The sequence below is a fragment of the Hyla sarda genome, chromosome 7 (genome assembly GCF_029499605.1).
Source record: "Hyla sarda isolate aHylSar1 chromosome 7, aHylSar1.hap1, whole genome shotgun sequence".
NCBI classification, from domain to species: Eukaryota; Metazoa; Chordata; class Amphibia; order Anura; family Hylidae; genus Hyla; species Hyla sarda.
Window position 1 is genome coordinate 177137219 of NC_079195.1, and position 20920 is coordinate 177158138.

At 43.5% G+C, this 20920-nt stretch overlaps 1 protein-coding gene across 11 annotated transcripts in view; it reads left to right on the forward strand.

Moving 5' to 3' along the window:
• The window catches only part of LOC130282764 (proto-oncogene tyrosine-protein kinase receptor Ret-like), a 597601-nt gene that overhangs the window by 419284 nt on the left and 157397 nt on the right, over positions 1-20920 (forward strand). For all 11 annotated transcript variants that reach the window (XM_056531399.1, XM_056531400.1, XM_056531401.1 and 8 more), the window contains one exon: positions 7943-8013. In XM_056531399.1, coding sequence (XP_056387374.1) covers positions 7943-8013 — 71 coding nt within the window. The remainder of the gene's footprint in view (positions 1-7942; positions 8014-20920) is intronic.

Sequence of the window (20920 nt, forward strand, 5' to 3'; positions counted from 1 at the left end):
TTAAATTGTCCTCAACTAGCTTTATTCATCTGAAATAACTTTTACAAACTGTATCTTTCATGGTGTGAGGGCATACTGCCCAATACCTCAAAAACCACACCATTTTCCACTTCATGAAGAAATAACTTCCCATTTTCATACCTGAAAAAGTAAATAAATAATAAATATAAATATATATATATATATAAATATATATATATATATATATATATATATATATATATATATATATATATCTTTCATTGGCCTGGTTGTTGACAATTTAATAAACTTATTATTGTATAATAGATTGTTTCAATTTGAATCATTTCTATAAAGTCATTCTGATTTTCCACCGGCTATCTTCCCTCGAGCAATATATTATTCTTTCTAAACGGAAATGGAACTTGCTCAGATTTGTTTCTGCTTAGGTCATAGATAGCAAAGGCCATTTCAATTCAAGCTTATTTATCAACCAATATATTTAAATGTATTATTCCTGATAATAAGCAACAGCTTGAGACCATTTATAGGCTAAATATATAGTATCTCACACAAATGAGTCTACCCCTCACATTTTTGTAAATATTTTATTATATTGTTTCATGAGACAACAATGAAGAAATGACCCTCTTCTACAATGTAAAGTAGTAAGTGCACAGTCGGTATAACAGGATTTAATGTTGTGTCCCAACAAAATAACTCCACACACAGCTATTAATATCTAAACCTTGGCAACAGAAGTGAATACCACCTTAAGCTGAATTGTCAAAATTGGGTCCAAAGTGTCAATATTTTTAGTGGCCACCATTATTTTCAGGCACTGCCTTAAACCTCGGGCATGGAGTTCACCAGAGCTTCACAGATTGCCACTGGATTTCTCTTTCACTCCTCCATGACAACATCACAATGCTGGTGGATGTTAGAGGACTTGCGTTCCCCCACCACCCATTTGAGGATGCCCCACAGATGTACAATAGGGTTTAGTTCTGGAGACATCCTTGTCCAGCCTATCACGTTTACCCTCAGCTTATTTAGCTAGGCAGTGGTCTCTTGAAGGTGTATTTGTGGTCATTATGATGATGGAATTCTGCCCTGCAGCCCAGTCTCTGAAGGGAGGAGATCGTGCTCTGCTTTAGCATTGCACAGTACATGTTCGCCTTCATGGTTCCCTCAATGAACTGTAGCTCCCCAGTGTTAGTAGCACTCATGCAGGCCCAGGCCATGACACTCTAACCACCACGCTTGAATGTAGACAAGACACACTTGTCTTTGTACTTCTCACCTGGCTGCCGCCACACACTCTTGTCACAATCTGAATCAAAAAAGTTTATCTTGGTCTCCTCGGACCACAGTACACGGTTCCAGAAATCAACGTCCTTAGTCAGCTTGTCTTTAGCAAACTGTTTGCGGGTTTTCTTGTGCTATATCTTTAGAGGAGGTCTGGGACAACAGCCATGCAGACCACTTTAATATACTGTGCGGTGTATGGTCTGAGCAGTGACAGGTTGACCCTCACCCCTTCAACCTCTGCAGCAATTCTGGCAGCACTCATACATCTATTTCCTAAAGACAACTTTAGCATTTAACTTCTTTGGTGGCCCATAGCAAGGCCTATTCTGAGTGGAATCCCTTCCGTGAAACTGCTGTATGGCCTTGCCCACCATGCTGCAGCTCAGTTTCAGGGTCTTGGCAAACTTCTTATATCCTAGGCCATCTGTTTGAAGAGCAACAATTCTTTTTATTCAAGTTCTCAGAGAGTTCTTTGCCATGATGTGCCATGTTGAACTTCCAGTGACCAGTATTAGAGTGTGTGAGAGCGATAACACCAAAGTTAAATGACTACTCTGGTGCAGACTACTCCTGCTCTGTTCTGCCCGGGCTGCAAAAAAATGAAAATAAACCATCACTCACCTTCCTGGGTTCCCGCGGAGCACCACTACAGCTAATCGGTCCTCTGGTCCATCTTCTTCATACTTCCATGTGAACGAAGCATCACATGGCGCTCAGCCTATCGCCGTCTGCCGCAATGTTCTGCCTCGGCCCATAATAGGCTGAGCACCATGTGACGCTTCGTTCACACGGAAGTATGAAGAAGATGGACCGGAGGACCGATCAGCTATAGTGGCGCTCCGCTGGAACCCAGGAAGGTGATTGATGGTCTATTTTAATTTTTTTTTGCAGCCCAGGCAGGACAGAGCTGGAGTAGTCTGCACCAGAGTACTCCTTTAAGACCCCTGCTCCCAATTCACACCTGAGAACTTGTAACACTAACGAGTCAAACGACATTGGGGAGGGAAAATTACTAATTGGGCCCAATTTGGACAATTCCACTTAAATTCCACTCACTTTTGTTGCCAAGGTTTAGACATTAATGGCTGTGTTGAGTTATTTTGAGGGGATACAACATTAAACACTGTTATACAGTGTTACAGTTGCGCTCCGGTCGGACTCGCCGGCCGTGAGCTCTTTCTGTCCCCGCTGTCGGCGGGGCTGTGATTTGCAGTGCAGGACACGTCCGCATGCGAGTCTCAGCCCGTTGCTTACCGTTCTGTGTCCTTGCTCCCTGATGTCCCCTGTGTAATTTCTTCAGTATTTTGCTGAAATGATGTCCTAAAATTATGTTTTAAATTATGTAATGATAGCCCATCATTATTTGATTGATAGGGTGTTGACCTTTGGGAATTTCTTAGTTCAACAAAATCAAGGGTCTGTACTATTTTCAGGTATATATGGAGCTGTATGTACAATCTATATCCACTATCCTTCAATATACTGATATAAACCAATGAAATGAACCAACATCAACTATACAACTTAATTTTGTTTCCAAAATGATATACAGAGAATAGAGAAAGGACAAAATCCACCGTACCCCCATCAAAAAACAAATAGCCTAGTAAGGATCCCCAGAAAATATATATGGCACAAAAGTGGTCTCAACTTCTATAGTAATGCAGCCTAGAATAATAATCCTATCAACTTAAATTGCATTAGTCAAAATAATGATAACAGTTCATGTGCATAAATAATGACTAGCAACAATAATCAGATAAAATAATTTTGTAAACAAATATCTGTTGGAAAACAACCTTCTGACACAGCACCAACATGGATTTATGTGGGATTGGTCCTATCAGACTAATCTGATCAGCTTCTATGAGGAAGTCAGTTATGGATTGGACCCGAGTGAAGCTGTGGATGTTATATATCTTTTCTAAGGCATTTGATACTGTGCCGCATAAAAGGTTAGTACATAAAATGCTGGGACTAGGGGAGGATATATGTAAATGGGTTAACAACTGGCTCAGAGATAGGAAGTAGAGGGTGGGGATCAATGGAACTTACTCTGGTTGGGTGACAGTTACATGTGGGTACCACAGGTGTCAGTACTGGGTCCACTAATTTTCAATATTTTTATTAATGAAATTGAAGAGGGATTATAGAGTAGAATTTCTATATTTGCAGATAACACTAAACTGGGTAAGGTGATCACCACAGAGGAGAATAACATAATATTACAGAGGGATCTGGGGAAGCTGGAGGGTAGGGCACAGACATGGCAAATGAACTTTAATGTGGATAAATGTAAAGTTATGCACATGGGCTGTAAAACCAAAATGTACAATTATGGGCTAAATAATAAGACATTAAGTAAAACTACTAAAGACAAGGACTCAGGGGTACTGGTGGACAGTAAACTCTATCTTAGTGATCAGTGCCAGACAGCGGCTGCCAAGGCTAACAAAGTCATAGGATGTATCAAGAGAGGCATAGAGGCACGTGACAAGGACATAGTTTTTCCTCTGTATAAATCATTAGTCAGACCACATATGGAGTATTGTGTCCAATTTTGTGCACTTGTATATAAGAAGAACATCGCTGAACTGGAGAGGTTTCAGAGGAGGTCGACAAAGATAATAATGGTATGGGAGGACAGGATCAGTACAGAGATCTTTCTAGTGATCTTCTTATACCTAGGCCGGCAAGAGGCCATCCTCTATGTATAGAGGAAAGTAGGTTTCACTATCACATGAAACCATCACAGACAGGGATTCTTTACTGTTAGAGCAGTGAGACTATGGAACTCTGTCACATGATGTTGTGATGACTGACTCAATAAACACGTTCAAAGAGGGCTTGGAGTTTTTTTATTTTATATAATAATACAGGTTATTGATACTAGATTTTTGGAGATAGAACATTGATCCAGGGATTTATTCTGATGCCATATTGGAGTCAGGAAGGAATTTTTCCTTTGTCATTGGCCAATTGGCATCAGCATCATGGGGGATTTTTGCCTTCCTCTGGATCAACATAATAGGGTTCTAGGTTTAATACTATAAAAATACTGTAAAATTTCTACTGATGATCTTATTCAAATTTTTGGAAAGTGCCACAGTAAGGACCATTTATTACATCCCAGGAAGAATGTGTTTCTTTTTATATAAATTCTATGTCTATGCCCTAAAAAAGTAATAAGATTGTTATCTAATGTGTGTGCATTCGTGTATTTCACAACCTTCCCTCCCCCATGCAAATAATTTCTTTTAATTCTTTAGTTCTTTGCCTTTTGCTGAACTTTTTTTTTTTTAATTATCTGAACTTCTGCTATCATTTTATTTTATTGCTTTAAAATAAAAAAATTATCAACTTTATGAATGGTCTAACTTAGAATGTTCCTTTCCCAGCAGCGTTGTGCAGACTGTAAGTATTTATTATCATATTTGGTGGCTCTAATATTAACCCGTTAATGACCATGGACATCTATACTCATCCATGTGCCGTTAACAGGGTATGATGCGGGCTCCCGACTCGAGCGGGCGTCCCCCAGTTGATTTCTGTAGCTGGGGGCCGGCGTTAATAGCCGACATGCGGTGATCGCCCTTGCCGGCTATTGACCCTTTAGATCGCCGCTGTCAAATTTGACAGCGGTGTCTAAAGGTGCCTGTATCCTGTCCCTGGTGGTCCAGTGAGGTGGACGCCCATGCAGCGCTCCTGCAGTGCCGGATCCTGAGCTCAGAATGACAAAGCCTGGCAGGACCAGGCTTTATCAATCGAGCGCAGAGCACACAGATCAATGTGGTAGATCAATGTGGTTTAATGGAACCACATTGATCTGTATGAGAAATCAAATGATTTCTCCTAAAAGTCCCCTAAGGGTACTAAAAGTATTAAAAAAAAGTTCAAAAAAAGTTTAAAAACACATACATTAAAAGTTTAAATCACCCCCCTTTTCCCAAATTCCATATAAAAAATATATAAACATAATAAAAATAAACATATGTGGTATTGCCGCATGCGTAAATGTCCGAACTATAAAAAATATATTGTTAATTAAACCGCAAGGTCAATGGCATAGTCCAAAATTCTAAAGTACAAAATAGCGTATTTTTGGTCACTTTTTAAACCTTAATTTTTTTTTATAAAAAGCAATCAAAAAGTCCAATCAAAACCAAAATGGTACTGATAAAAACTTCAGATCACGGCGCAATATATGAGCCCTCATACATCCCTGTATGAAAAAATAAAAAAGTTATAGTGTCAGAAGAGGACAATTTTAAATGTATTAATTTTCGTGCATGTAGTTATGATTTTTTCAAGAAGTAAGACAAAATCAAACCTATATAAGTAGGGTATTATAGGGTATCATATATAAGTGTCATTTTTACCGAAAAATTTACTGCCTAGAAACGGAAGCCTCCAAAATTTACTAAATGGCGTTTTTTCTTCAATTTGGTTGCCGTAGAATTTTGGGTAAAATGACTGATGTCATTACAAAGTAGAATTGGTGGTGCAAAAAAAAAGCACTCATATGATTTTTTAGGTGCAAAATTGAAAGGGTTATGATTTTTAAAAGATAAGGACAAAAAACAGAAGTGCAAAAACAGAAAAACACTTGGTCCTTAAGGGGTTAATCATAATTTCACTTCTTTAATCTCCAACCAATAGATTTTTCCAGAAACCAAATCATGTTTGTCCATTAAATTATATATTAAATTGAATGGACTTGTGCTACAATACAAAAAGGCAGGCCTTATATCTTATGCAAGATGACCCCTATTTAAAGGGGTACTCCGCCCCTAGACATCTTATCCCCTATCCATAGGATAGGGGATAAAATGTCTGATCGCAGGGGGTCTGGCTGCTGGGACCCATCGCGATGTCCGCGCCGGCACCGATGCATTCGGAACACAGAAGCTTGGAGCTTCTGTGTCCGTGACGTCCCGCCCCCTCCATTCATGTCTATAGTAGAGGGCGTGATGGCCAGTACATAACAATCATGCCTCCTCCCATAGACATGAATCAAGGGTGCATGACGGCTGTGGTCGCACGTCATCTGACACAGAGCGGAGTTTGCTTTGTGCACCAGATGACTGGGGTGCTGCACCAGAGATCACAGGGGGTCCCAGCAACCAGACCTCCACAATCAGACATCTTATCCCCTATCCTTTGGATAGGGGATAAGATGTATAGGGGCGGAGTACCCCTTTAGGACTGTGGTCTCCATCCATCAACCACATCTGCTAACTTGCCCATAAACTATTCTATTTTGCCAGTACTGTATATCCTATCTTCTCAATCTTCACCCTCAATTTAAGACAATAGATTTCCTGTTGTAATATATCCGTCCTATGAGTTTACCTATTACTCAAAGAACCTGGAAAAATAAGCTATTTTTCCTAGCTGTGCAATTTGCACCTAGAGAGTATCACACACTAAAAACCACCAGCCACTGGACTCATAAGCTAAAGTAAACAACAATGTATGTGTTCTGTGGGCATTATGGCTACAACTTTTAATAGAATATTTGCATTGTTTACTGCTACCTTTAGGGTCTATTCGCACGCAGACCATTAGGGTCTATTCACGTACAGTATCCTGAGCAGGTATGATAAGCAAGAATTGAAGCATCATTTCTGTACAGGATACTGTATATGTGAATACACCTTTTAAGAGGTTTTCCCATCTGGGTAAGCTATTCCTTATTTAAAGGGTCTGATCTCTGGAGGGCCAGTCCCCAGAACAATGTATGAAAGGACTTGAATGAACAGAGGAGGCCGCCCATGTATGGCTACTACTCCATTCATTCTCAATGGACTTTTTGTTTGGAAATTGACGTAACATGAATTTTTTTTGTAATTTCTCTCCGGACCCGACCCCCTACAACCCCCCCATTAATGTAACAGGGGTGAAATCCACAGTAAATCTGTAGCAAATTCTGCATGTCACAAATGGATATTACTGCAGATTTGTGGTGAAGAAGAAATCTTCCCCTTGTTGACCTATCTTTAAGGTCCGAAATGTGAGAGACAGACTTTCTCTAACTTTTATGGTGCTTTTTTTGCTTAGATGAATCATAACATTATTTGTTAGCGCTAGAATGTAGAGAATGATTGTTGAGATTAAAGAGGCCATAAAATACAATACATTCATAGCTCTTGAATATTTAATGATATTTTTCTGCCAGATCTGTTGAAAACAAATTATTTCCACTGTTTTTGTGTAATAAAATTATTTTTTTATAGACTTTATTTTGTGAAAATGAGAGCTAATGAGGATCTTGCAGCCTCTCTATCTGGCCAATGAGTAACAAATCCTCTCTTCTAGTCTATGGCCAGTTTTACCCTTATTTGTTAGTATTGACCCTATTTGTAGATTTGCATAAAAGCAGCCAATGTATCTGTTACCTTGTTATTTGTTTGCATGTCTTACAACTATGGTCATTGATGAGGGGCTAGAGAGCCTTATAAAAGTACACACAGGGCATGCAAGGACGGGGAGGTCACTTCTGTGTATTCCTTGTGGTGACAAAGAGGTTAAACTATACATTTGTGCATGGGGTAATCAATGAAAACACTTAGGATCAGAGAATGCCCATCTGTCCCCTCCATCTCTGATGTTCACAGTTCAACCATCTTTCCTTTCTTCTAAACCGGTGGGCTTATTTTTATTTCCACAGGGGATTATCTCGACCATCTTAACCAAGTGTACAAGGGATGAAGGATTTATTCCCATCAATAAAAACCTCTGGTAAGTGCATCTAAACCAAATTGGGACATTTGCTGTAACAAAGCCCGGTCATTATTCAGTCCAAACTTAAACATTAGCAGCTCTTCATACTTGACCATTTCATGGTAACAAAGCTTTGTGGAGCCCTGGGGCAGCATTACCATTAATAAACCGGTTATGGCCATCTCAAGTGGCGTTATTAATTACTCACTGCTATTTCTCACCTTTTTGATTGTAAATCATATAAAGACCATGAAAGGACTCTCTAGTGAGAAAACAGGCTTGTGTATTTTTATATTAACACTGATAGTGCAAGTTGAAACTATACATACTATGAAATAGGTTAAAGTTTGAAATTTTTAAGGGGATGTCTGGAGAAATAATTTTATATTTAAAAAAAACTCAGAGTGTGATAAAAAGGAAAAACTTACTCACCTATTGCTGATCCCCTGCTTTTACCATTCTGACTGTGCATAGTCCCCTGTGCTGAAAACTCCCTGTTCTCCCCTCAACACATAGGAAGCACCCAATCCACCAATCACTGGTCATGACTCACCTAATCCAGGGATTGGCTGAGCAGACATTCCCTATGGTGAGCATGTTTTATACATTTTGCCCATTTTTGGTGTGTTCCAAGTGGTTTTCCAGCTTGCAGTGCACTTTATTTATGATTGTTTTTGCGCTATTATTTTGTAGTTTGTGCTCGCTTTACCATTTCTGTACTTTTGCACTTGAAGGTGGTGTGGCTTTGTGTACGCTGAATCATTGCATTAATTATCTGCATAAAAATTATTTTTTCGGCAAACAATTTTGCAAACATGCTTCACAAAATTACTTGTGAAAAACAACAATTCATGTATTTGTTGCTGTGAAGTGAAACAGACCAAGGAACACATTCCAGGCCGGCATCTTTTCAGTAGTCATCACCAACTATTATGGCAAAAGCATAATGCATTAACGTCACTGCCTCCGACTGCTGCACACCATCATGTATCCATATGAAAACTTTTTTTGTTATTTGTGATATATTTTTATTCAAACATTTCCAGAAAAAAAATATAAAATTTTAGAATATAAAATAAAACTAAAGCTCTATAGGCAGTATCCATGTTTTATTGATTCCCTAACCTCCTCCTCCATGAAGTCCACATTTAAAGTCAAAAGGTGTTCATCTGACCGTGTCAGTAGGGACAAACTATATAAGAAATGTTTTCCTTCACTCACATTGATGAAGATGAGAAAAGATTGACGTAATAGTCGCTTAAAATCTTGTTAATGGAGTGAGGGTCATCCCTGGAAAGGATACACCCTTTGTCAAGTAGGCAGAAACCCCCCACAAGAAATCTGTAGCCTTAGGGGAGGATATCAGAAGATCCAAGAGGACAGGAACATGGTCCAAAAAGAGATCTTGAATGTTTACAGTTTGCTCACTGGAAATAGTCAATGCATGACCAAGAGTAGTGAACATGAGGGAAGTGTGTGTACTCACAGTACTCTGGTTGGAGGAGACACAAATCGCCCTGTAAGCCAGCAAGTGTCAAAAATAGGAGGAAGAACCTTGTCTTCGATCGTAGGTAGAGATGAGCGAACTTTTCAAAAATTCGATTCGGCTGATTCGCCGAATTTTCCGAAAAAGTTTGCTTCGATCCGAATTTTTTCAGGGCGAATCTATATTAAAAAAGGCTATTTCTTGCCTACATACAGCCTCTATAGGGGTATAGGTATATGGAGTATGCTGGGGTAGTGAAATAATACTGTTATTCAGAATAACATGCAGATTACCGGCATCGCTTTTAGAATCACTGCCGCACAGCAGCACAATGACAGAGCCTGGTGGTGGCATCAGTGTCAGGAGACCATATAGTGACTGAATGACACAGCGTGGAGGTGTTGGCGGCATAAGAAGACCATATAGCGGCTGAATGGCACAGCGTGGAGGTGATGGCAGCATGAGGACACCATATAGTGGCTGAATGACACAGCTTGGATGAGGCTGAAGCATCAGGACACCATATAGTGGCTGAATGATACAGCGTGGAGGTGTTGGCAGCATGAAGAGACCATATAGTGGATAAATGGCACAGCCCGGAGTTGCCAGCAGCATGAGTAGGCACTAGGCCTTCACAATCCCTAAGATTAAAAGATGAATTAAGAAATTTAAACCAAAGATTTTGGATAGCGGGTGCTACCTATGAGAAAATTTAAAATTTCCAGACCCAGGCCCCACAGCGGCATCAGTAAACCATATATTGCCTGAATGATACAGCCTGGAGTTGGCTGATGCACGAGTACACAGCAGGGCTTCACAATTCCCCCCAAAAAACAACACAATTTTAGAAATTTTTGAAAAAGATTTTGGATAGCGGGTGCTACCTATGAGGAAATTTGAAATTCCCAGACCCAGGCCCCACAGCGGCATCAGTAAACCATATATTGCCTGAATGACTCAGCCTGGAGTTGGCTGATGCACGAGTACACAGCAGGGCTTCACTATCCCCCCCCCCCCCCCAAAAAAAAAACAACAATTGTAGAAATTTATGAAGAAGACTTATGGATAGCGGGTGCTACCTATGAGAAAATTTGAAATTCCCAGGCCCAGCAGCGCCATCAGTATTAAACCATATATTGCCTGAATGACACAGGCTGGAGTTGGCTGATGCATGAGTACGCACCAAAGCTTCACAATCCCTAATAAAAAAAGACAAACATTTTTGACGAAAAATTTTAACAAAAATTTAGGACAGCGAGTGCTCTATATATATTACCAGAATGACGCAGCCTGGAGTTGGCTGCAGCATGGGGAGACCATTGAAATGTGTGATTTTTTAATTTGAAATTTAAATAAAAATTTGTGTCCCGGACCCCGCCGTGTGGGTACAAAGGACCTAATCTCACAAACACCCACAGGGCTCATGTGGCCGTAAGATGTAGGCGCAACGACTCCATAGCCCTGACCAGCCATTTTTGCTTTTTGTACCTTTGTTTAAGAACAAGCGCATATCCAAGAGTCTATAATGCAGGACGGTGGACTTCCAAAAGACATTCTTCTATAAAATAATTTATGAAATAAAGAAGCTCATCCCTCTCCATATTTTTTGAGAAAATTTTACTTAAAAAATCACACGCAACAAGCGTTCAATAGTGTAATGGTTATTATTCTGGAAAATTCTAGTTTATTACAGTGATAATTATCAGAAAAAAAATAAATAAAAAAACGCTACCCAAGAGTGTTTAATAACCCCATACATTGCACCATGAATGTTGAAATTTAAATTAAACATGTATGTATGTATTTCAAAAATCCTAAAATTAAAGGCCCAAGCCCAGAAGCATCATGAAGTCAAGTAGTTCCTGAAAGACACAGGAGCAGTCAGGAGTAGGCATCAGCAGTACCCAAGAGGCATTAATAACCCCTTACATTGCACGATCAATCGCGAGATCGAGTAATAACAGGTGTGTTATGCCCTCAGATGTCCGGGGCTGCACGCGCGCTACACTGAACGGACCAGCGTGTGTCTATCTTTCACCGACAGGTGCGGGTAACCCGCTGAACCCTGTTCGCGATAGGGATCAGTAATTGCAATTATTTGCCAGGAAAGAAGAATCACAACTAAGTGCGGGTCATAAGCCCGGGTTCATTAAGTCCCTGCCCTTTGTACACACCGCATGTCTCTACTACCGATTGGATGGTTTAGTGAGGTCCTCGGATCGTCCCCGGCGGGGTAGGAGAAGGCTCTGGCAGAGCGCCGAGAATTTAAAGATCATTGTTGAAATTTGCATTAAGCATGTATTAGCTACTGCTAAACTTCCAAAAATGAAAGGCCCAAGGCCAGAAGTGTCAGTGAGGCAAGTAGTTCCTGAAAGACACAGGTTGAGTCAGAAGCAGGCATTCACAGTACCCGAAAGGGTTTCATAACCCCTTAAATTTAAAGATCAATGTTGAAATTTGCATTATGCATGTATTTAGCTACTGCTAAACATCCAAAAATTGAAGGCCCAAGGCCTGAGGCATCAGGGAGGCAAGTAGTTCCTGAAAGACACAGGATGAGTCTGGAGCAGGCATTCGCAGTACCCAAGAGGGTTTCATAACCCCTTACATTTAAATATCAATGTTGACATTTGCATTAAGCATGTATTTAGCTACTGCTAAACTTCCTAAAATTATAGGCCCAAGGCCAGAAGCATCAGTGAGGCAAGTAGTTTCTGAAAGACACAGTATGAGCCAGGAGCAGGCAATAGCAGTACCAAAGAGGGTTTCATAACCCTAATTGATAACCCAAGAGGGTTTCATAACCAACCATAATTGGGAAATGGTGTAGCAGCATGGTCAATCTACTCTGAGGCATCTGGCATTGGTGGCTGGATATCCTGGCTGATCCATTCCTGATTCATCTTGACAAACGTCAGTCTCTCCACATTTTTAGTGGAAAGACGAGCTCGCCTTGAGATGACTATGGCCCCGGCCGCACTAAATACCCGCTCTGATGGCACACTACTGGCCGGGCAGGACAGCTTTTCCAGGGAAAACTCTGCTAGTTGCGGCCATAAATCGAGTTTGGCTGCCCAGAAGTCCAGCGGATCTTCAATGGTTGTTGGCATGGTCATGTCAAGGTATGCCACCACCTGCTGGTTCAGGTCCTGCTCCATGTCTACCTGCTGCTGATGAGTTGCTTCACTATGCGGGTGAAGAAAGCTACTCATCAGTGTCTGTAGACTCAGGCTGCTGCTGATTGAGCTGGTACTGCTCCTGCCACCCCTCCCCTCACCAGCAGCCATGGCAGTGGAAGGAGAGCGCAGAGGGCCCCCCCGAGTCAGACCTGCGAGTGGATGGACCATGTGACCGATAGGCATCGGCCAACTGACTACGTAGAATCTCTCTGTAGTAGGTCAGTTTGTCCTCCCTCTCAGTGGGTGTAAAAAAGGCCCCCATTCTGGGACGGTAGCGAGGGTCTAATAACGTGGAGATCCAGAAGTCATCCCGCTGACGAATTTTGACAATTCGGGGGTCACTACGCAAGCAACTGAGCATGCATCGTGCCTTTTGCGCCAGTTACTCGGAGGGACTACCTGCCTCCATCTCCACTGCATACTGCCATGGTGTGTCTGGGTTCTCTGTCTTGCCTTCCTCATAACCCTCCAGCTCCTCTGGCTGCTCCTGCTCCTCCTCTCCGGTCCGAAGACTAGAAACACCAGCCATCTCATCCAAACTAAACTGTGCTCCGCTCTGCCCCTCATCATCCTCCTCCTCCAGTTCAGCCCCCACAGGGCTCATGTAGCCTTAAGATGTAGGCGCAACGTCTCCATTGCTGTGACCAGCCATGGTTTCAATCATTTGTTGTAGGAAATGTAGGAGTGGAATTACGTTGTTCATGGCGTAATCCAAGCGACTTAAAAATAATGTGGCTTCCTTAAAGGGCCTCAGCAAGCGGCAGGTGTCACGTATGAGCTGCCACTGGTTCACATTGAAGTTACACAGGGGAGTACTCCTATCTGCTTGGATCATCAAGAAATCGGTGATGGCTTTTCTTTGTTCGTATAGTCTGTCCAACATATGGAGGATGGAATTCCAACGTGTGGCAACGTCACAAATAAGACTATGTTGTGGGATACCGTTCTGACGCTGCAGCTCAAGGAAGGTGTGCTTGGCGGTGTACAAGTGGCTGAAGTGCATGCACAGTTCCTTGCCATTTTCAGGATGTTTTGCAAATGGGGTGAAGACTTGAGGGTGAAGGCTTGACAACCAGATTCAACACGTGTGCCATGCAGGGCGCATGTTTCACACTTCCTTGTCGCAGCGCCGACACGATGTTCTTCCCATTGTCGGTCACCATGGTTCCCATTTCCAGATTTCGTGGAGTAAGCCATACTCGGATTTCTTTACGAATGAACTTTAGCAGTTCCTCCCCTGTGTGACTCCATTTGCCAAGGCAAACCATGCGAAGAACAGCTTGACACTGCCGTGCCCTACACAGATGGTACGATGAAGGGCAACCGAGATTTAGACGTGCAGTGGAGGCCGAGGACATGTTGGAGGATGAGGAGGCGGCGTCGCACACGGTAACAGGACCAACTGCCTGGAGCGAGAGGGTGGAGGAGGAAGCGTTGTGACCTGTCCAAGTTGCTGTTGTGGCTGTGCAGGAACCACATTTACCCAGTGGGCCGTAAAAGACAAGTATTGTCCCTGCCCATAATTACAGCTCCACACGTCGGCGCTGCCGTGCACTTTTGAACACACCGACAGGCTCAAGGACTGGCCCACCTTCTCTTGTACAAACTTATGCAGGGCTGGTACTGCCTTCTTCGCAAAGAAATGACGGCTTGGGACTCTCCACCTCGGCTCGGCACAAGCCATTAATTCTCTGACAGGTGCAGAGTCCACCACTTGAAAAGGGAGGGACTGCAACACCAGCAACTTGGACAGGAGCACATTCAACTTCTGCGCCGTTGGATGAGTGGGCGCATACTGTTGTCTCTTGGACATGGCTTCGCCGATTGATTGTTGGCGGAATGGCTGACTAAAAGCGGGAGAAGCAGGAGGGACAGAAGGAGGGTTTGACACACAGCTCCCTTCGGCTGAGGTGGTGGAGCCTTGGCTGGATGAAGGAGGTGTTACGCCGAGCGCTCCGGGTCCCCACTCCTCCCCGGAGCGCTCGCAACACCCTCGCTACTGCAGCGCCCCGGTCAGATCTACTGACCGGGTGCGCTGCGATACCGCCTCCAGCCGGGATGCGATTCGCGATGCGGGTGGCGCCCGCTCGCGATGCGCAACCCGGCTCCCGTACCTGACTCGCTCTCCGTCGGTCCTGTCCCGGCGCGCGCGGCCCCGCTCCCTAGGGCGCGCGCGCGCCGAGTCTCTGCGATTTAAAGGGCCACTGCGCCACTGATTGGCGCAGTTGGTCTAATTAGTGTGTTCACCTGTGCACTCCCTATGTATACCTCACTTCCCCTGCACTCCCTCGCCGGATCTTGTTGCCATTGTGCCAGTGAAAGCGTTCCTTGTGTGTTCCTAGCCTGTGTTCCAGACCTCCTGCCGTTGCCTCTGACTACGATCCTTGCTGCCTGCCCCGACCTTCTGCTACGTCCGACCTTGCTCTTGTCTACTCCCTTGTACCGCGCCTATCTTCAGCAGTCAGAGAGGTTGAGCCGTTGCTAGTGGATACGACCTGGTTACTACCGCCGCTGCAAGACCATCCCGCTTTGCGGCGGGCTCTGGTGAATACCAGTAGTAACTTAGAACCGGTCCACTAGCACGGTCCACGCCAATCCCTCTCTGGCACAGAGGATCCACCTCCTGCCAGCCGAACCGTGACAGGAGGGAGCGGATGGCCACTGGGTGATGCAGCAGGCTGGACCACTACATCGGAACCACGGTTCTCCCAGGTCGCTTTATGGTGGCGAAGCATGTGTTGACGCAGGGCCATGATGCCGACATTGGGACCCTGGCCACGCTTCACCTTCTGCCGACAGATCTTGCATGTGGCTAGCTACGTGAACCTCCTCCGGATGCCTTATGAAAAACTTCCACACTGCCGAGTAGCTGATATTCCCACCCGCAGTCTGCACTAATTGACTGCTACTGGCGTCGTCTCCAGGAACACCTGTTCCACTACCTCCCGGAAAGGTAGGCTGCCACAAAGCAGGTGGTCTCCCCCGGGCACGTTTGGCTCCTAAATTTCCACTCTTGCCACCTCGCTGACTGCCAACCGTCTTGCTGCCTCAAGGGCAACCTGCAACTCTCTTCTCCTGATGATGATGAAGCCCCTTCTGCACCCGGCTACCAATTGCGATCGGCATCATCATCAACAGATGTGTGCACGTCACTGATGTCCTCCTCAGATTCCCCAGCAGTGTCTGCTTCAAGACCCTGAACACTTGCAACACCGCCTTCCACGTCACGCTACACATCACTACTTGGCCGCCTAGTGGAGCAAGCGGCGCATGTCTCCTCCCCTTCTTGGCTGTCCAGTAGCTGCTGACTGTCCTCTATTAGATCGTCCTCAGTAAATAGTGGAGCTGAACCCACAGCATAAGATACTTCTTTAGGAGAAGGAACAGCATAGGACAAAGGCAATGGGAGGACAGGGACTGCTCCTGGGCCATGCCAACTGAGGGTTGTGTCTGAGGAACCCACTGACTGTTGACTGGGGGTGTCAGATGTCACTTGTTATGATGTGGATGATTGTGTTAACCAATCCACGACGGCAGATGGGTTGCTGGTGGAGACACGACCGCTGGCTGATAACTGGAGCTCAGGCCTCTCGCTGCGACTCCTGCTGCCACTCGCCCCAAGTCTGCTGCCAACTCTGCCTGAAGTATTTAGGCCTCTGCCACTCCTCTGTGCACGTCCTGGCACTTCTTTGCCTGATATACTTAGTGCGTTTATGAGGGTATTACAATACAATTACTACACTACTCTTTAAACAATATTTGTCTAGAACAGCAGCAGGTGATTACTGACGGCTGTCCTTTCACAGTATGTAAGCCCTTTACAAATTAACAGGTACAAGATGGTGCACTACTTGGATGTACATATGCGGTATGCACTGATGAGGGCAGTAAGATGTGCATCTATTCACTGAAAAAACTCTGTATTTTTGTAAAACACCAGCCGGTGGATACTATTGTTTGGACTTTGACGGTATGGAGCACCTTGACAGATTAACAGGTACTAAATGGTACACTACTTGAATGTACCTATGCGGTATGCACTGATGAGGGCAGTAATATGCGTAACTATACGGAGAAAAAACTCTTTATTTTTGTAAAACACCAGCCGGTGAATAGTATTGTTTGGACTTTGACGGTATGGAGCACCTTGACAGATTAACAGGTACTAAATGGTACAATACTTGGATGTACCTATGCGGTATGCACTGATAAGGGCATTAATATGCGTAACTATACGCAGAAAAAAACTCTGTATTTAAAAAAAATTTAAAAAACAGCCGGTCAATACTATTGTTTGTACTTGCACAGTATGTAGCCCCTTGACAGATTAACAGGTACAAAATGGTACAAATGCACTACAGTCCCCTGAACAATCACGTATTTCTGAACAGCAGCAGGACCCAACAGTGCAGCATCACAAAAAAACAAAAAATCCAGGGATTAAACCCTAAATTGCACTCTGTCACACAATTCTGAGCAGCAGAAGATTTGTGGAGCAAAAAAAAAAAACTCAATTGGGCTGAACAATGAGGAGATAAGATGCTTCAGAAAGTTCAGGCAGCTTGGAGATCTGTATGAGGCAGCTGACAGCTATCTGCCCCCCTCTGCTGCAATGCTCAATAACGTGAATAGGAGGTTTAGCAATCAATGATCCTTCACAGTGTAACAGCACAGCACTCTGCGCTCCTGTCTTTCCCTAATGCTGATGTGACTAGCAGTTGCAGTTGTACGCTGTGGTATGAACTATTCACACACACGCAGTCCCGTCCTCTCTATCGGAGTGCATAGATGAAATGAAGAGAGGCAAGATGGCCGCCGATTATATAGGGGCTGTGACATCACAGGGGTCAGTGAACACTGATAGGCTGCATCTCACATGTGATTCAGGGTCAGCCCGCCTACCTTCATTCCCGCTGCTGTTTCCCGCCCTCCCGTAATCCCCTGCCCCATGTACTCACATGTGGATCCGCCATCTTAGGTCTCCAATAGCCTGGAACGCTGTAAAATGGAGTTTAATGAAGCGATTCGTGCGATCGAATTGCGGCGATATTCGCATTCGTTGCGAATCAAATTTTTCATGAAATTCGTAACGAATTCGGGTTCGTCAACTTCGATTCGCTCATCTCTAATCATAGGATTGGAGGAGGAGTCTCTTCAGTCAACTTAGGAGTGCAAAACAGAATTTATATCACCATCCATGACCTTCTGTGGATAAGCATCCTGTTGCTAAGGAATCATGGAAAGGGTTAACATCTCCATTAGGAGCATACGTGTTATAGATACTATAAGAATTATCATTATGTTCAAGAACAATATGCAACATATGGCCTTTAACGTCTCCCTCCTGAGACAGGAGATGACAAGGAAACAAGTTATGGATCAGAGTCAATACCCCATATTTGCCCCAAAATCTATTGCTGATGAACCATAAACCTGTCTGACCCATATTTTTTGCATTTTCTGAAAATCCACATTTCAGAAAATGCTGAATTTTCATCTGTTTTTGGGGGGGAGCTGAGCCCCTAACATTTCAAGAAATTAGCTTAAACATAAATTAAAATACCATGGTCACACAGAGAGGGGGTACTAGAAAAAAAGGAGTGAACAAACAGCTTTATAATCAGGGAAGGGGGGGGCTTAAAATCCCAGATGAAGCCCCTTGAATAGAGAGACTCTAAAAGCATGCAATAGTTATCCCCCAAAAATGTAATTAAAATATAAAATAAAAAGTCCCCCATGTACTGTAACACCATAGATGAAGAAAAGACAACCACAACCCCGGTGCAAAGGACTTGTCTTTTTTCAGACACATGGGGAAATGGGTCCTATGCCTGGGAAAATCATGCAACTCGTAATAAACTTGTTATGGATACACTAACATAATGGCAACCCATTTTAAAAATGGGGCATGGGCAATCTAAGAGAGCACCGGGGAAGTCTAAATCTTTAACCACAATGAAGAAGTGAGAGGGAGTGGACCCACCTAGAGGTGTGATTACATGAAACATAAAACCCTCCATTCCCTACATGTCCAGTAGTAAGTGAGGTAAGCAGGGAGATAATGAAGACCTACAAAAACAGTCCTATAAGACTGCCCTCAAGGGAAAATGTGGAGATTGTTTCTCATCTCCATTTCAACTGTGAGGTGCATTTGCGGAAAGCACGAAGGATCTCTATCTTGTCAGTATAGTTAAGAAACTTGAGTGTCACCTGTCTCAGATGAGTGCTATTGACCATTTGAGAAGTCAAGCACAGGCAAGGAGCAGGGTCCAAGCTGTGCACTCTTTCTACCCTACACAGATGTTGCAGTCCTAGGGCCTCTGGCATGTCCCTTTCACAGAACTTGTATTATTTAGACTGTGAGAATGATTCGCTGACCCTAACAAGGAGTGTGTGATTTTTCAGATCTTCAGTACAAATCTTTTGTGTGAATAAGCCACATATCTTCCAGAATAATGATGTGTGGTGACCCACGGTGTAGCGGTGGAAGTGGTGGGGCCAGATGGTATTAACCCCTGGAGCAAGATGTTGTTAACCCCTAGTGTTTGTGACGCCAGGATGTGGTTGTATGGTGTAGGGCACCGCCGACAACCAACCCAGAAACGGCATATATTAAATGAGAGTCCAAAGCAGGTTTTGATGCAACTGGAACTTTACTGAAGAAGGCAGTATAACATTTCTTATAGATTGCCAACTTCCACAGAGGTGACCGGGACACAGGGAACCTCTCAGGCTTCTTTGAACTTGTAGTGTTAATAATAATGATGCAGGCCACTGTGCTACTGTTATGACTTTGGTAGGGACAGTAGAGACTTGACTTGTAGACATAGATAAGACTTACAGATTAGATGTGGCTGCAGACTTGTAGGCTTTGACGTAGCTGTACTGGACTGAACTTGTACAGGACTTGTGCTTGCTTCAGTGTCCAGGAAGTGCAGAGCAGGAACCAAGAGGAGTAGGAACTAAAGAGACCTAGTGTGGAGACTACAGCCCCTTATATATCAAGCACACGGGACCCATTGGTTGCTGCCTGTGGTTACCTGTGCCTCTGGAACTCTGGGTATCAGGTGATCACATATCACATGACCATGTCACATGACCTTATGAAGGTCCTATACAGTTTAAAGATCCTAATAACCTTTGCACATAGCTTATATTCACTGGACAATACCTTAAATAAACATACAGAATGAATGTGCAATAGTAATCATAATAATGACCTAGGTGGATCCTGCAGGAGAGCCCTGTGGACTTGAGGGACTCTACCTGAGGGGACTTTAGGAACTGTACAGAACCACGTTCTGTACTGGGACACGACAGATGTGTTTCTCCACTGTCATGTCTGTCATGGTCTGTGTTCACACACAGCTATTGGATTGCTTGTGTTTGCACAGTTTTATGTTCCCCGGCCAGGGAATAGTTAATGCCTAAGGCTTTTTTCAGCCAATAGCTCCTAGGGTGTGTCTATTTATAGTCAGCTCAGCCTAGCTTCAGTGCTGGTGATTGACTTCATTACATCCTGACTTGCTAAGATGCTGGACATGCTGCATGGAGCTCTTGGTGAAACACTCTTTGTTTGAGCTTTTAATCTATTATCTCTGTTTTAGCATGCACTTTGAATTTTCTGGTTTTAGCCAATGTTATGTGGCATGCTCTTAGTAGATTTTAAACTGTTTTTGTTTTGTCGGATTTAGAATTTGTATGTTCTGTTTGCTATGTGTCTCTTCACACTATGTTTTCTCTTGTATCCATTTATATGAAGTTCTGTGTTTTATATTTCTGTTTTCCTACTGTGCCAACATCTTGTCCACACTGGTGAGTGTGCCGCTGGCCAGCATTCTATTTGGATTTATTATTAATGGCTACTTTGTTAGTGGAGTGTCCAGTTTGTGTGTCCAGTGTGAACAGTGTCCTATGTTAGATCCCTATTACCTGTCCATGGTGACTCCGTTTCTACTGGAGGTTTTCTGAAGGGATTGTGATTATTCCTGTCTTGTGTTCAGTGTGAACAGTGTTCTATATCTATATCCTGTGTATCTGGGCATCCCTGTTGCTTTTCCATGGGGGCTCCTGTCTTGTGTTCAATGTGAACTGTGTTCTATAATTATATCCTGTTGTATCTGTTTTTTCTGAGTTGTAACTTGGAATCCCTGTTAGCTGTCCATGGGGACTCCGTGTCTACTTGAGGTGTTCGGAGGGATCGCGATAATTCCTGTTTAGCAATAGATTTCATTTACCTGTCCGTGGGACTCAGAGCGTA